Source organism: Haemorhous mexicanus, chromosome Z (assembly GCF_027477595.1).
Source record: "Haemorhous mexicanus isolate bHaeMex1 chromosome Z, bHaeMex1.pri, whole genome shotgun sequence".
NCBI lineage: Eukaryota > Metazoa > Chordata > Aves > Passeriformes > Fringillidae > Haemorhous > Haemorhous mexicanus.
Window position 1 is genome coordinate 78,778,278 of NC_082381.1, and position 15,564 is coordinate 78,793,841.

Consider the following 15,564-nt stretch of genomic DNA (forward strand, 5'->3'; position numbering starts at 1 on the left):
ATTATTATTATACACATATAATTTGATTCTTTTAGTCTGAAATAAGCCCCTGGTAAATTTATATTTACTTGGCAGCGAAAACATAAAACTTGGTTTGGCAATTAGATTTAGGAAAACATTAGGAACTCAAGGGAGAAAATACAACTTGGCCAAGCATGTTGAACTAATGCTGAGAAATGGGGCTCTGTGAATCTGAATTCAACCCAGTTTTTTAAAGCTACTTACCCAGTCTCCTTCCACTGCTGGCCAACTGACAGAAATTCAATATTTTTCTTCTAGTGAATGAAAAGCATAGTCAGAAACAGCCACTGGGTCAGGTTCATATGCAAAAGCTCCTCTTGTGCTTTTGTTTCCTAATTGCTTTTGGAAGGGTTTTTTAGACTGGGCTGACGCAGTTGTGTGTGTGAATTTCCTGGCAAATAAGAAAGGTGACTGTGTCCAAAAGACATTTAAGAGTGTGAATTCACAGCCTTTCCATGTCTAATCAAGGAGCGTAAACCATTAGCCACATGTTCCCCATTTCCATCACATTTTTTCACACTTAAACAAAAACATGCCAAAGGAAAGGTGCTACATTTTTTAATGCCCCCAAATAGGAACCACAGGAGTCCATTAAATGCTGTGGTCATTTCCAGCATACAAATCAATTTTCCTTGTGGTGGTGAAGTGGTGAATAATGCCTGGTTTGTTTAAAGGAGCATGACTGATTTTGGATGAAGGATCCTGTCACTTTGGCATTTTTAGTTTTATTTATTGCATGCAAGCGTATAAAACCTGGTACTGGTCTCAGTGCCAGGCTTACTAGTGGAGAAGCTGAAAGGACCACATAACGTCTGGTGCAGCAAAGAAGTTCTCCTTCTGCAAGGCATTTGCTGGACTCCTGAAAAATTATTTTGATTAACATGGCAGAGAAGGATTTCATCAGTTGGCATCTACTGGCTTTATTTTTTCTTCCATTTTGCCTGTGTCAAGATGAATACATGGAGGTGAGCAGAAGATCTTATAAACCAGTGGCCAAAATATTGCAAAGTCACCACCAGACTGGTCACAAAGGTTCCAGAAGCAGGGAAATATTGAAGCAGCGGCATCAACTTATAGAGTGGACTGTTGATAATAGCACATCTACAGACCATAATGTCCTGAGACCAGAGGTAGATGATGTAGAACTGACTACCTCAGATAGAGTCCAGGTACTCTGAATTAATCTTCTAAAGATATCTTTAAAGCTAATGAGATTTTTTTTTTTTGCTAACATTACTAGTGATATATTAATGAAATAATTTTTATTAAAGCTGTGTATTGGTCTGTATCCTGCTGGGCTGCTTTATAGGATCTTTAAATGAGCTGGTAGAACCATCAGTGGTTGGGGACACTGGTTTCAACACAGGCAGCAGTGCTTTGTTCTGTTGAAACTGTGAACTTGTGAAATCATATATGCTGAAATACATACTCTTAATTATCCCAAGGTATTAATTATTAATATATCAAAGTTTTCAGATATTTCTAATTCATTTGGATGTGAAGGAAAGATACAGCTTTTCTAGAGTATTTGGAGAGATTCAATTAGCAGAGAATAATTTTACTTTAAAATGATGTATATAAAGTATATTTCTTGAGCTTGAGACAAAAATAATGAAATTCTGAATGCTAAAAAAGTTTTATTCTAAGGAGGAGCTTAAAAAAAACCAGGTACTAATGAATCGAGTAGATCTAAAAATATAAATCAACTGAGAGTTTAAGAAGAAAAAAGGCTTGCAATGAAATTCTAAATCATCTGCAGTATCTGCATTTTAAACTGAGAATATTTTTTGCCTTTCATGGCACTTTGCATACTACAGTCATTAGTTTATAACACAGGGAAAATGGCATAACTTGATTTTACACAAAATATTGTAGTCCAAATTTGAAAGAAAAAAATCTGAAGGCAGAAGAGGAAGCTTTTCCTAGCACTAGGCAAAACAAAATTACACTCAAATGAAGGGGGTTTTTCCATCAGTGTGTTTTATTAACAGCAAGAACATGAGTGGTTTTTCCTACAGCTGATACAAATATTTGAGTCCTGTATAGTTCACCTTTTACCCTCTGGGGTTTTAAAATTTCTTCAGATCAAAATACGGTATTTTGAATTGCCAAAATCAAGGACATGCAGATAAGTGTTGAATAATAACCTATATTGTGATAAGGAGAGAAGAGGTCTGATTTTAATCCTGTGCTGGCCTTGAAGAACTGAAACACATCCAAGTAAGGGACGAGGTTTAATACAACACTGTATTCCCTGTATTCAAACTTCACAGTGCTTTGCATTTTGTATTTCTTGGGCAGGAGTTAAATGTTCCTCCAGTGCACTCAGCAGAACAGATATTTAACTGAAGGCATGTTGAACTGTGTTTGCAGAATGTAAGCAGTGTAAAACACAATGTGCACAGACCAAAGAGCCAGTAGACCTCTTTACTGCAGGGAGAGTTCTGCAGCTGCGTGCTGCAGACCTTGCACAGAAGAGTCCCCTTTAACACTACACAAATTCAGAAAATGCAGGATTTGATGCAAAACCACCTCTTTTTAGGGCTCAAACTTTCCTCTGCAGAAAGTGTGTTCGGGCTGCATGTGTCTCTTGTCAGAGAGTTTAATGCAACTTGTCTGGAGCTGCCTGCTGGGGAGCTGGTTGTGACAATAAAAACAAGCCCTGTGATGTGAGTACAGCTGATGGCAGTCATTTACCTGCCAGCCCATCTCCAGGAAGCAATCTTTTCTGGAGAAATGATGCAATTTTTGGCTTACTGAAATGAAATGGAGCACTAGCAGATGCATGACAGGGATAATCAATCACACAGTGGCTTACGCAATATGTGTTTTCCACTTCCAGACTCCAGGAATTTCTAGGCAGAGGAAGAACAAAGGTGGCACTGACATGTTTTAATTCATGTCAAATCTCTCTCTTTCCCTAGAGTTATATGGAAACTATTCAATTCCTTTTTCCTGCTTTCTTGGTTGTTTTAGATGGAATAGCTCTACCCAGCTAAAGCGATTTCAGGCTAGGGAATTTCACCCTCTTGCCGAAGTGTTTCAAAGGTCTCATTCCCTGTTGTGAAAAAGAGATGACAGTATTTGTTGTTACTATTGTCTTTGCTGCACTGGGTGCAAGACTAGCTTCCACTCTGCTGTAAACTCATGTAAAATATTTCTCTAGAACAAGAACTTTTAGTGACTAAGGAGAGTCATGACAGACCATTTTTCCATTTCAGGTTGCTCTTTGAAAATCTTTAAATATCACTAGCCAAGCAGTGTTTTACCCTGAATTTTGGCAACTTTTGTTTGCTTCTTTGCTTGGAGAAAGGGGCATGAAGGGCCTCAGTGCCCACAGAGACAGATATTTTGCATTCAGAACAGAAGCCAAGAATGGTGGAGGTACATCACTCGTCTTCTGCATTGTCTTAGACAATAAAATAGAAATTAATAAAATTAATCAGGAACTCAAAAAAGGTCAAAGGCTGGGTCTCCAATTATGACTTGTTCACAGCTTTAAATCAAGGGAATTTCATAGATGATCTGTTGCCTAGATCATTCTCCCATACAATAAATCATGGGAAATTCAGCAGATAGCCTCAGAAATAGTTCCAGTTTTCTATCAGTGTTAGGATATCAATGTGGCAGATGCATTTCACAAGCTCCTAAATCATATGCATGTCCTGGCAGCAAAGCCAAAGAATCACTGACAAAATTTCTGCACAAATGGCTGCAAAGGATGCCTTTGGCAAGTAGATTGGAACTAATCTTTATGTCACATTTGAGTGTAATTTTATTTTAGGAACATGTTTTTCCTTTAAATGTACTCTTCATGAAGTTCTCTGCTTTTAAAGATTAGAAGAAAATCCTAAATATTCCTCAGCCTTGGCAGCTGACCATGAATAATTTTTTTCTCCTAGTGAAAGAATAAAAGTAATAAACTAATTACTTTATGACTTGCATAAACAGTTATTTTTAAATCAGTGGAACTGTTGCATACAACCAGACTGGCAGGACTTGCCTTATTTCACACCTGAGAACCTGATGAGCTTTTTTTTGAGGTAATGCCTAATAGCACTTGGTTATGACTATTGCTTGTATCTATTTTATTTTAAAATAGCTGTTTCTCTAATAAAGTTGTTCAAGATTTCAGTACATTGTCTGAAAAAGACAAATTGCCTCTGCACAGAGAAAGTCTCACATGCAGTCCACTTCAATTACAATCCTTCAATTTTCTTCCTTCAATTACAATCTCTTCTAAGTATTTGGATTTTTTTAGGCTGATATGACTTATTTGCTCTTGGCAGGTGTGTATTTAGTTCACCTTCCCATTTAATATGAATATGAAGCACTATCTAAAAAGAGATGGAGATTTTAATCTCAATGCAAAAATCAACATTATTCTTTTAGGGGATACAACATGCTTGCACAATTACAGTCCTCTTGTACTTGGCTCCCTTTTGAGGACTGAAAATGGGCTGAAAGCAGAGCTACTTCTTCTCTCATACCAGGAATATTATAAAAAGTGCATTTGGTGATTGTCAGTTATATCCTGCCTAACAACTGGAAGAGACAAAACAGCCGGAAAAATACAAACAGGTTCTCCAGGAAGAGAGAGTTCAAGAGGCAGAACCTATTTTTCTCATTAAGTATAGGCCTTGTCCAGAATTAATCTAAAAAGCATAACCTTGACCAAACCCCATAAGTATGAAGCCCTTCTGCCCATTGGCAAGTCTTAACTTTTCCATAACTCTTTGAATATGAAGGATATTTGTTCAGCTGTCAAGTCAGCCTTTATTCCCATGGTAACTCCATCACTGGTTCCAGCTGGACAGGGCATGTGCCTGTCTTGTCGGAGGAGCTGCAGTGTTTTGGTGGTGTCATGAAATGAATTTTCTGTACCCATAAGTTCCTAAGCCTCCTGAAATCAATGAATTCTGGGGGCTTGGTATTGTCCAAAATACAGGCAGAATGTTTCAGATGGCATCTGAGGGCATTCAGATGACACTGAGGGCAGGAATACAGCACATCTGTGCGCTCATTTGACAGCCCCCACCCTGACAGAGGCTCATTTTCTGACACTAAACCAATAAGTCTGCATTGGGCAAGTAACTTGACAATGATAAAGATTAGGGAAAAGAAAGGGAAGGGATGCAAATAGTAGAATGATTAAAGAAAAGTAGTAGTTGGATTGGTGTAACTATTCATCTCCAGATTTTAAGAACTGAAGGTTTGCATCTGGTTTGCATCTCAGGATATTAGGAAAGAATTGCAGGGAAAAGAAACAAAGAGGGAACAAATGAGGAGGTAGAGGAATAAAATCAAACACTGAATCTTGGCCTTATCTGACATACTGGAAGATCTATGACAACTAAGTTATGAAATTCAGTCAGAATTGAATGAGTCTCCACTAGTATAAACAGAAAAAAATATGGAAAAGAAAACCACTCAAACAAAGCCATTATTAAACTGATTACTATAGTATCTGAGCTGTACATAATAAACTCATTACTTTATTTATGCTGCTGTATTAGTCAGCATATAAATTTTCATAGTTACACATTCGCCACTACAAATCATCAAAAGCCCCTAACACCTTGTGTTGTGGTAAGTTCAAAATTTTGTCTTGTGTCTTGGCACTTTTTTAGGGTCTCCCAACTTTAGTAGCCTGTAAATACACAGGTCTAGGATCATGAAAAAGAATATGCTGCACAGATGTTTTTTTTAGTATCTTCTTTGGGTGGTCCAACACAGTTTTATTTATGTTTAATGGAGGATAGTTCACTGCTGAAGGTCAAATCAAGTCCCTTGTGTGCAACCACTGGTTGTACATTGGCATGTTTGTCATCAAAGGTCAGTTGAAATGTGGGATCAGGATGTGAAACGAATTGAAATATTCATCTAAATTTCATTAGTGGGTATTCATTTATTTTAAAAACCTTCATTACTTACAGGATAAGCTGGGTTTTTTTTTTTAATATTCGTTTTAGATTTTTGAATGCTTCAAGAGCTATTACTTTAAATCTTCCAAAAATAACATCTTCAGGGATAACCTATGTGAGAATTTCATGCCAGATAAGAACTGTTTTGAAAACTTACCAAGTATATAAACAGAAATATATAATGAAGACCCTGTAACCAACACGCATAAGATTGATGTCCTCCATGAATGAGCTACTTAAAGCCTTTTTTTGTGCACTTAGCCCCCCCAGCCTGGACCGCAGAATCCAGACTGCAGTTCCTGCTGCCGAGGTGACTTTGGAGTTCGACTCTACCAAGGGCCCCCAGGACCTCCTGGGCCCCCTGGGATGCCAGGTAAAGATGAAGTTTAATTCACTTTTTTTATCAGTCCAATTGCAGGCCATAAATTACAGGCTATTCTACAAAATATCAGAGAGTAGTCCAAACATCAGTGTTTGGGGACAGTGATTCAGGAACAAGTTTTTCTATAATTTCAGTTATATTCCAAGGTATTTTCCACTGAATGTCTATTTGTTATTAAAATTCAGCTTTCACAAATTCATACTGAAAGTAATCTTAGGAAAAATTGGTCTTTCTTAAAACAGCATGAAGTTCCCAATAAACTTGGAAGAACTTGTTCCCTGGAGCTGATTATTGTCATCACCTTTGTACATCCAGCTGTGTTACTGTGTACTGTATTCAAGGGCTTTTCTTCATCTAGCATACTGCTAGCCAATATTTTACAGAAACACAATGCTTCTGTTCTCCCACAGAAATTCCTTCACTTTCTTCTTTCATGTTGGCTTTTGTAATAAAAAATCCCCCCTTTTTAACATAAAAAATGTCCACAGAAGAACAGCATACACAAGAAAAGTATATACTTTGATCTGATAATTAATATGGAAATAGAAGAGCCTAGAGAAGGGAAATGTTGGTTGCATGCTGGTGTCAGTTTGTTATATCATCTACCTTCAGGGATTTGGAAATCATTCCTAAAGCAGAAGTACAACATAAATGAGCAGGTCACCAAAAGACAGACTTGTCTCTTCTTGAAAAACTTACATCTTCTGTTAACACAATAAAAATGCAATTCAGTGATCCATTGCTTACTAATAAATTGTTGCATTCTTAGAAGCAAGATAAAATTTTATACTAGAGCCACATTTTCAAGGCTGCAGTGGACACACTGGGGCATGGCCTAGTCCCAGCTCTGCCCTTTCTTCCCGTCTCAGTCCCACTTTCTGTCAGTGCAGGATACCACAAATGTACTTCTGGCAGCAGCCTCCTGCACCCTGGGATTTCTGTCTCCTTCATTTGCTGGATTTCATGTTGTTGTGCCTGTAAGGGGAACAGCAGCAGTTGCTTTTCCCCTTGATTGAATCAAATGTTGCTTACAGACTTCTATTCTGAATTGGTAGAGCAGTTCTGGCTTCACATTCAAGGGATCATTCTTGTTATTTTTAAGAGCTGCAGATTCCTCTATCCAAACAAAAATGTGCATAAATTCTTTCAGCATTTGGCTTCCTCGTTTGAAGTTTGTTTTATTCCTTAATAGAAAAACTCTGAAGGATCACTTCATCATCAGATTTGATCTCAAACAACACTATTCTTCTTGTAAATTTGTAAGAGAGAATAATCAAAGAACAAGAAGAGTGGCAAAAAACCTAGTTTTAATTCAGGTTGAATTAGAACAATGATGACATTAATTAATCCCCTGAGCTGAAAGATCAAGCTTTTGCTGCAGGAGGCATAATAATTGCTCAGTGATTCTAGCCAACTTTAAAATCCTGTCAGCTGCATAGACATTTGCTTAGTAATTTAGTCAGTCAACACCAGGAAGTAAGTAATACTGCAGATGCATGAGTATGGTTTGCAATGAGTTATTTTACTCATTTACTCACAGTAAGCCACCTCAAAAAAAGCTTAACTATAAAAATTTTGTCTCTCTTTAAATCTAGGACTATGCAATCAAACGACCCCTAGCCAGCACCCTGTGAATAGACACTGTCCTGTTTTTAGCACAGATTTTTACAACTTTAATGCTACAGACATTCATCATTTGTGTGGATGTGTTTTAAAGATAGCAAAATCTTATTCAAAACAATCTTATCCTATCATGATTGACTTAATTTACGAGGAAACTGATGTTTATACTAAAGCAAAAGCAAAATTACTTCTGCAGGCTACCTAGTACGTGGCAACTGAAAGTGGCTTTTGTTTTCCTTGGGCCTTCTGTCTGCTGAGGTCTTCCTGCACATCTCCCCAGCAAAGCAATGACTTGAGACACCACCAGTTTATACAGCAACATGAGGGTTAACTCCCAAAATCTATGTCCTTCACCAAAACCTTTACCATCAACCTGACCACACAGCAGTTTCTCATCTGTTTCATCTCAGCCTGGGGCTCATGGCCCTGAAGAGTACCTGTGTTGCAAGCTGGTGGAAGAGGACCCTGTCACACTTGTCTGTTAAGTGTGATATGATAAATTATTTAAATAAAACAGAAAGCTTTGTTTCCCTTCAGGAAATCATGGAAACAATGGTAATAATGGAGCAACTGGCCAGGAAGGAGCCAAAGGTGAGAAAGGAGACAAAGGAGATATTGGACCAAGAGGAGAGCGTGGCCATCATGGACCCAAAGGCGAGAAGGGTTACCCTGGGATTCCCCCAGAGTTACAGGTACAACATCTCTGGCTCGTATTGGCTGCAGCAAACCTCAGATTATGGTTTTCTTCGCTGAAAAAACAGCACCTTATTACTGTAAGATACCGAAGAAGAAAATCCCCTTGTAAATTAATACTGTAACTGCATATACAGCCCTTGTCCTTACTGAAAAAAGCACTCTGCCAGATCTTTCTGGAAAAGAAAAGCTTTAGTCAGAATCCAGCTGAGAAATAGGCAGGAAGAAACATATATGCTTCCCTTTGAGGGCAAAATGCCAGTGTCTGGGTTATTAATGGAGAATAGCAGGGACTATTATTTTCCTACCAAGCTGTATCACATAAATAATTGCACTTCCCACAGCATATGGAAAGAGTAAAGGAATCATGTTTCTCAGGGCAGCCTGGCTTTATGAGATTCTCAGAAGCACATGTATCCAGCTCCTCAAAGTACAAGCTCAAAATTTTTGAGTGCAGTAAGAGTCCTCTAGTTTCAAAAGATACCCCTCAGCAGTTATCTGTATATTTATATGTCTACATATTTTAAATATGTTTGGGGCCATGTAGGTTCTGCCTATGAATGAATAATTCAAAAGTCAGATGAGCATTTAAATATGGGTTCATGCCTGAGTTGTGAGCTCAGCTCTTATATTGGCACAATCTCACAGCTTTTTGATTAATATTCTTCAAATCCCAGGAATCTGGCAGATGGCAGAGAGTTTGTGTATGTATATATAAATGTATATTATGTGTGTATAGATATAGATATATATAATATATATCTATTTCTATACACACACAGAGATACATATATACATATTCATATATGTGCAGATACACATAATATATGATGTCGAACTACATCAAATATATACTCATGGTATAGCTGAATATCTTATAAACATACCTTTAATTACATTCAACATATGTCCTTCTACAATTTTAAAATTAACTACCACTTGTTTTTACCTTACATAAGGACAATTGTAGTATTGTAATTAAAACTGAGTGATGAAAGAGGATGAACAAGGAAAGCTCATATTGTAATACCTATTTCCAATACTTAAAATTCCATCACTTCTTTTATCAGATGTATTTAAAAATGTTTACAGTATTTCTTACCACCATACTTGAGAATTTTAAAGTCAGTGGTGGTATAGGAGAAAAAACTTTTGAATACAATACTGTTTTAAGTACAGGATTATTTTGAAAAACTTTGTGTATCCATGCTGACCTGCTACTTCATAATGAGACCTAGGGAGAAAAGATATATTTTTCTGCTGTTCTGTTCAGCCCACAAAAAGTAGCTCAGGGTCAAAGAGACTGTGAAATGAAATCTAGACAAAAAGCAATAAATTCCATCAATCTGCCACTGCAGCTGCTTTCCTTTAACACACGATGAACTTTGATGTGATCCTGGCTGAGAAACAAGATATTAACAATTTGCCGTAATAGAAAATGCATCCATGCACGGGTAAGGAAAATCAGCCCAAGCTTTCAGCTCACATCTGGAGCTCCTTAAATTTCAGAGCAGATGGCTAACGATTTCCGTTGTTGGATCCAGACTTGCATTTGATTGTCTGTTTTCATTTTGTTCTGGTTTGGATCTGAAATCAAAAGGAGTTTGGGCTGGTTTTTTTTATTTTTTAAATACCAGCATGGCTGGAATCTCACAAAAAAAAGTCATTTTTGTGATGGGCAGTACCAGATGCAATTGAACACTTGTCATTTAAGAGGCTGAGATAGAAAAAAAAGCCAAGTCTACATGTACTTTTGGCAAAAAGGTCCAATAATTCTGTTTCTTCCCCATTTACTCACATAGTGGGGGCAGGGGGATGACAGACTTACAGAAAAGGTCACTCCCTTCCCTAACCAGGCCAGCTGGCAGGGTCATTCCCTGGTATCTTGCTGAGGGTAATTTAAATTGTCTGGTGTGGGATGTTTTGCACTGCTTCCTATGAAACATTTCTATGACAAGAAGTGAAGCATGAAGTTGAAGCACAGTTTTAATTTTCTTATTTTCCTCTCTTGGTCTCCACCACCCTCTGTTTTCAAGACTGAGGGCAATTGACAAGAGAGAAAAAGCATTGCAGCACTTCCAGAGGACCTCTAATAAAAGTACTTCATGTCTCTCTAAGCAAGAAACACTAATCTTCATGGATTTTACTGAGCATTGTTTGTTTTCACAAATGTAGTTAAAAGCAATATCCAGTTTAAGTGCATTGGGGAATGCATAAAACTATATAAAACCTTTTTGTCAGAAACACCACTTCAATACTATATTGCTGTTGCATCATTCTAGAAAGATTTAAAAGTAAATAAAATCTGAAATTAAGGTTCTGAACTGCAAACACTTGACCATACACTTACTTCACAGTCATGAATAGCCCAATTGAATATGAGAACTCTAGTCTTCTTCCAGTTTCATTCAATGGGAGTTTTGTTAACTGGAGTTTATTGGCCTTGGAGCAAGCCCTAGAAGAACATCTCTGTCAGGAAAATAAACAGACCGCAAATACAGGAAAAAAATCAGTACCTGGTTGCTCTACACATGTGCTTTTCGTGAATGACTGCCTGAATAAGAACTGGATTTTTGCAGGTCGCGTTTATGGCTTCGATGGCTACTCATTTCAGCAACCAGAACAGTGGGATCATCTTCAGTAGCGTTGAAACCAACGTTGGGAATTTTTTTGATGTCATGACTGGGAGATTTGGTGCTCCAGTGAATGGTGAGCATTTGCAAAACAAAATAATGTAATTATTGGAGCTGTAGGGAGATGTGTGGTCAAAAAGGATGAGGCACTATTTAACAGCCTTTGCACTCATTCTGCATAGCTCTTGCTACCTACTTTCCAGAAAAATTAATTGAAAACTGGGCAAGCCAAGAGTGGTCAGTCAGTGAGACTAGTGCTGACACAAAGGCAGGAGGAAGAGGCATGGCCAGGGCTGAGAAGGGAGCAGGACTGTCTGCTTTGCTGTGGCTCTTTAGCCCTCCAGCCACTGTGATGACAGAACCACAGTCTTAGTGTTGTAGCAAGCAGCAGCAGCTTCACAGTTGCCTCCTCCACCTCCTGCCTCCTGTCAGTCTCTTCATCCTCATCCTCCACCACGCCAATTCAGCTGTGAGTTGACCTGCAACAGATGTGTGGCTGGAAATGAAGCATTACAGTTCTTCATGGGTTATTTTTCAGCTGCATCAATCCCCCCTCTTATGCAGCTGTGATGCAGGAAGAACAACACCTGCCATATGCAGAATTAAAATTAATCAGATTTTGGAACGCTATAAGCAGAAATAAAACATCTGCTGAAAACTGGAAGGCAGTTTTGTCAACAGCTGTTATGATTTCTAAGCGAGAAGCACAAATGTGCAGCATGATTACTTCTTTCTATGAAGCAAACAAGTTGTTTTTTATAACCTTTTCAGGGGTATATTTCTTTACTTTCAATATGATGAAACATGAAGATGTGGAGGAAGTGTACGTGTACTTGATGCATAATGGTAATACAGTGTTCAGCTTATATAGGTAAGTAAAGGGCCAGGCCATCTCAATGCAAAAACATTTGTATGGTTGTGATAGCTTGCTCACCTTTCAAGAAACGTAAAATTGTTCACATTTTGGTAGAAATTCTCTAGGGTAAAATAGCCAACAAGAAAACCTATTTATTTTGCCATCCTCAGCTTGCATATTTGGACCATACATACCATAAATGGTGGACCTAAAATTCAGCCTTGATCACCATTTCCTCAAACTCAGGGGAATTGAGTTAGCACTGCAAGTCAGGGTTGGAGTTCAGTGGTATCATACTGTCATTCTGCTAAAATATATCTTCATCCTCATTTTGCTTGTCAGAGAAAAGAAATAATGAAGTGTTCAGTGACTAGTTACAGTCTTGTTAACATGAGGGAAGAGAAATTTACTTTAAATTTGGGAAGTGTTTATGCTGCAGTAATAAGGATGAGAAAGAAGCAAAAGTCTTCTATTTACTTGCCTCTTTATCATTAGCACACCACCACAGGCAGCTTCATCTCCAATAGATCTTCCCTGCAAAGGAAAAAGTGCTTCATTTCTATTCCCCCTGAATAAGAAAGTAAGAAAAGGCAAGAGGTAGAAGAAAGGGGACCAACACTCAGGCAAAACAAGGAGGCTAGCCCACATCAAATGTACCTATGTTCCAATGAAAGGTTCAGTATGGAGCAAGCTGCCTGTGTCTGCTCTCTGCCTGTGCTGGGAGCACAGGGACTCAGCTCTTAAAATTAGTTGGGATGAATTCAAGGGGAAAAAAAAGCATCACAGGAAATCTGTAATGTTGCGATCAATGAGCAGCATTTAATTTTAAACAAAAAATTTGTTTCCTGCACTGGAAAAAATAAATTACAATTCCAGAACTTCAGAAAGGAATTAAATAATGCATTTAGGTAAGGTGCAAAGTTTGACTAGGAGATCAAATGCAGAAAGTTGCCAAAATTTCCTTATAAAGTTGAAAAATGTTGGCAAGTCTTTCAAGAAAGTTTTGCTTGGGATAACAATGTACTTCTTGGATTTTTTTTGTTAAAGTTGTTTGTTTGGTCATTGTTGAGAAACAAAACACTGACTTGTTAAAATATTCATCCTTAGCTATGAATCCAAAGGGAAAGCAGATACTTCAGGAAACAGTGCAGTCCTAAAACTCGCCAAAGGAGATGAAGTTTGGCTGCGAATGGGAAATGGAGCCCTCCATGGGGACCATCAACGCTTCTCCACCTTTGCTGGGTTTCTTCTTTTTGAAACCAAGTAAAAAAAGGGAAACAACTCAATAGATGTTTATGTGAAAAAACATCTTTTTTGGAACTTTTATATTTCACTGGACTGTGAAATAACTTTACAACATTGGAGGATCAAGAAGCCTTGTTTTGATGCAATGTGCTGCTACCTGTGTATCAGAGATGAGCTGAATACATTGGGGAGCTGACACAGATTCACAGAGTATCTATTGTCATCTGGGTTGCACCTATTTAATCATTGAATGTTGCTATTGCTCTCTTCCCCAAAAGTGAATGAAAACCAAAAGAAAATGAGTTTAAAGAATTTAAAGAGCAGTTTACATAAAGTCAATTTCATGTCTAAATATACTTTAGTTATTTGTCTGGAATTGAACAACTGATTCAAAATTTTTGGATCATTTATTCAGTTCTTCTTACATGTTCATTTAAATTTGCATCATGGAAACAGGCCTGAATGTATTAAAAGCAGGCTCAGGTGAGACCAGATCTAAAGGAAGAAGTTTGTACTGGATTGGAACGAGCTCAAATCGAAGAAAAAAATGTGAAAATATAGATGTCAAGGATTCAGGTTTATTGCATTCCCATCTCAAACCTCTGGAGATGTATCTGGTGTCATTTTTCACACATTTTTAGCACATATTTATGCTTAGTCTCTCTCTCTCTTAGAAGAAGAATGTCAGTAGTTCTTGCCTTAGTAGCAGCTTGAAGCTAAGGTAATTTAGTTTGCAGTGTGAAGGGGATCAGGCAGGGGAACTGTAATGTTTCCCCCTAGCCTTAGAATTTTTAAAACCTGATGTAAGCCAATGCAGGGTGTCAAAGCAAAGGCATATACGCTAGAGAAATCAGGATGCACCAACAGCACAGCGACAAACAAACTTTGAGGTGTTTGGAGCTTCTCCAGAAGGATGTACCTTATAATACTGCATATTTACTTAACAGTGAAGTTGTTGAAACAGTTTTCCTAGCAGCCTTCCAAGAATCAGTATTTCAGGAAAAACCATTGCAAAGCAGCAGCTAGCCAGTTCAGTATTTAAACTGGTGAAAGCAAATGCTAGCTGGCTTAGTAGTTCTGGTCCCAATACACTGGGCCACTCTTCGGCACTCATGTCACCGGCTTTTCAAAATTTGGGTACCTGAAATTCTGTCTTGCTGTTTTCATTTGAATAAGCACCAAAATCAATACTGAAGTTTGAATGTACCTTGTTCTGGCTCTCCACACAAAAGTGAATGAAATATAATTTCGTTTTTACAGACATTACATTTTAATCAGCTATTATGTGCCATTAATGTATAACAAGAAGGTGGAGTTAGGAAAATATTTATTTCAAATTCTTTTATACTGGATACAGGTATCAGTAGCACAACAGAGCAAATGAATTGAAATCTGCCCTAAGAATTTGTATGTCCTTGTACACGTTCCTAGCGTATGTAACCACATCTTATGAAGAAAAATGCATGTTGATACTTGATGATTATGACTTGTGATTTTTTAGTTTTATGCATCAACCACTGAAAATATTAGCTTTAGTGAACTGTTGCTGATATGTTTTAATCATTTCTTTATCAACTTGGGTTAAGTCTGTGCTACATAGGTTTTCAAAACCTGAGGCCATGTTATTTTGTTAAACTTACTTCGTAAAATATACATTTATCCAATAAAGATTAATGGTTACAAAGCTATACTGGTTTGCTGGTATCTGTATTTACCAAGGACATTACCATTTGGAGACAATAGAGAGATGTTCTTTTTAATATGTTTTTCCTAAGCATTAATTTTACTAGTGAATGGGAGAAAGACAGCATTAAGGATTAAGGATTAAAATATATTTATTTTACACACATGTGTATATATACATATATATATATATATATATATATATATATACATTTTTACATAAAATTTAAATCTTTAAGGTTTCCTTTGGGGACTTATTCCTCCTTTGTGACGTGGCCACTTTGGTCAGAAGGAAGCACTTAGAAACTGTATGACATACACTAATTTTAAGATCCTTTTTTTCTTACTGTAATGGCCATAATATAAAAGAAAGTCATGTATTGCCTTACCTATTTTGTATTGTTTTCATGGGTTTTGTGCAACTTGGCCTGCTAAGAGTGGAAGGTGACTAAGAATTACCACCTTCTTGGACAAAAAAAGAACAGTTTCAATGTTAAAGCTAAA

At 37.5% G+C, this 15,564-nt stretch overlaps 1 protein-coding gene across 2 annotated transcripts; it reads left to right on the forward strand.

The window, feature by feature from the left end:
- Positions 1-706: 706 nt before the first annotated feature.
- On the forward strand, positions 707-15,065 carry C1QTNF3 (C1q and TNF related 3). Of its 2 annotated transcripts, none has more exons than XM_059836649.1 (6): positions 707-1,190; positions 6,207-6,318; positions 8,488-8,642; positions 11,223-11,352; positions 12,048-12,147; positions 13,240-15,065. In XM_059836649.1, the coding sequence occupies exons 1-6, from the start codon at positions 903-905 to the stop codon at positions 13,397-13,399; spliced, it is 945 nt and encodes a 314-aa protein (XP_059692632.1). In that variant the 5' UTR covers positions 707-902; the 3' UTR covers positions 13,400-15,065. The 2 variants fall into 2 exon arrangements, with proteins under 2 accessions (XP_059692632.1, XP_059692633.1); XM_059836650.1 differs by having other exon boundaries at positions 717-986.
- Positions 15,066-15,564: the final 499 nt, after the last annotated feature.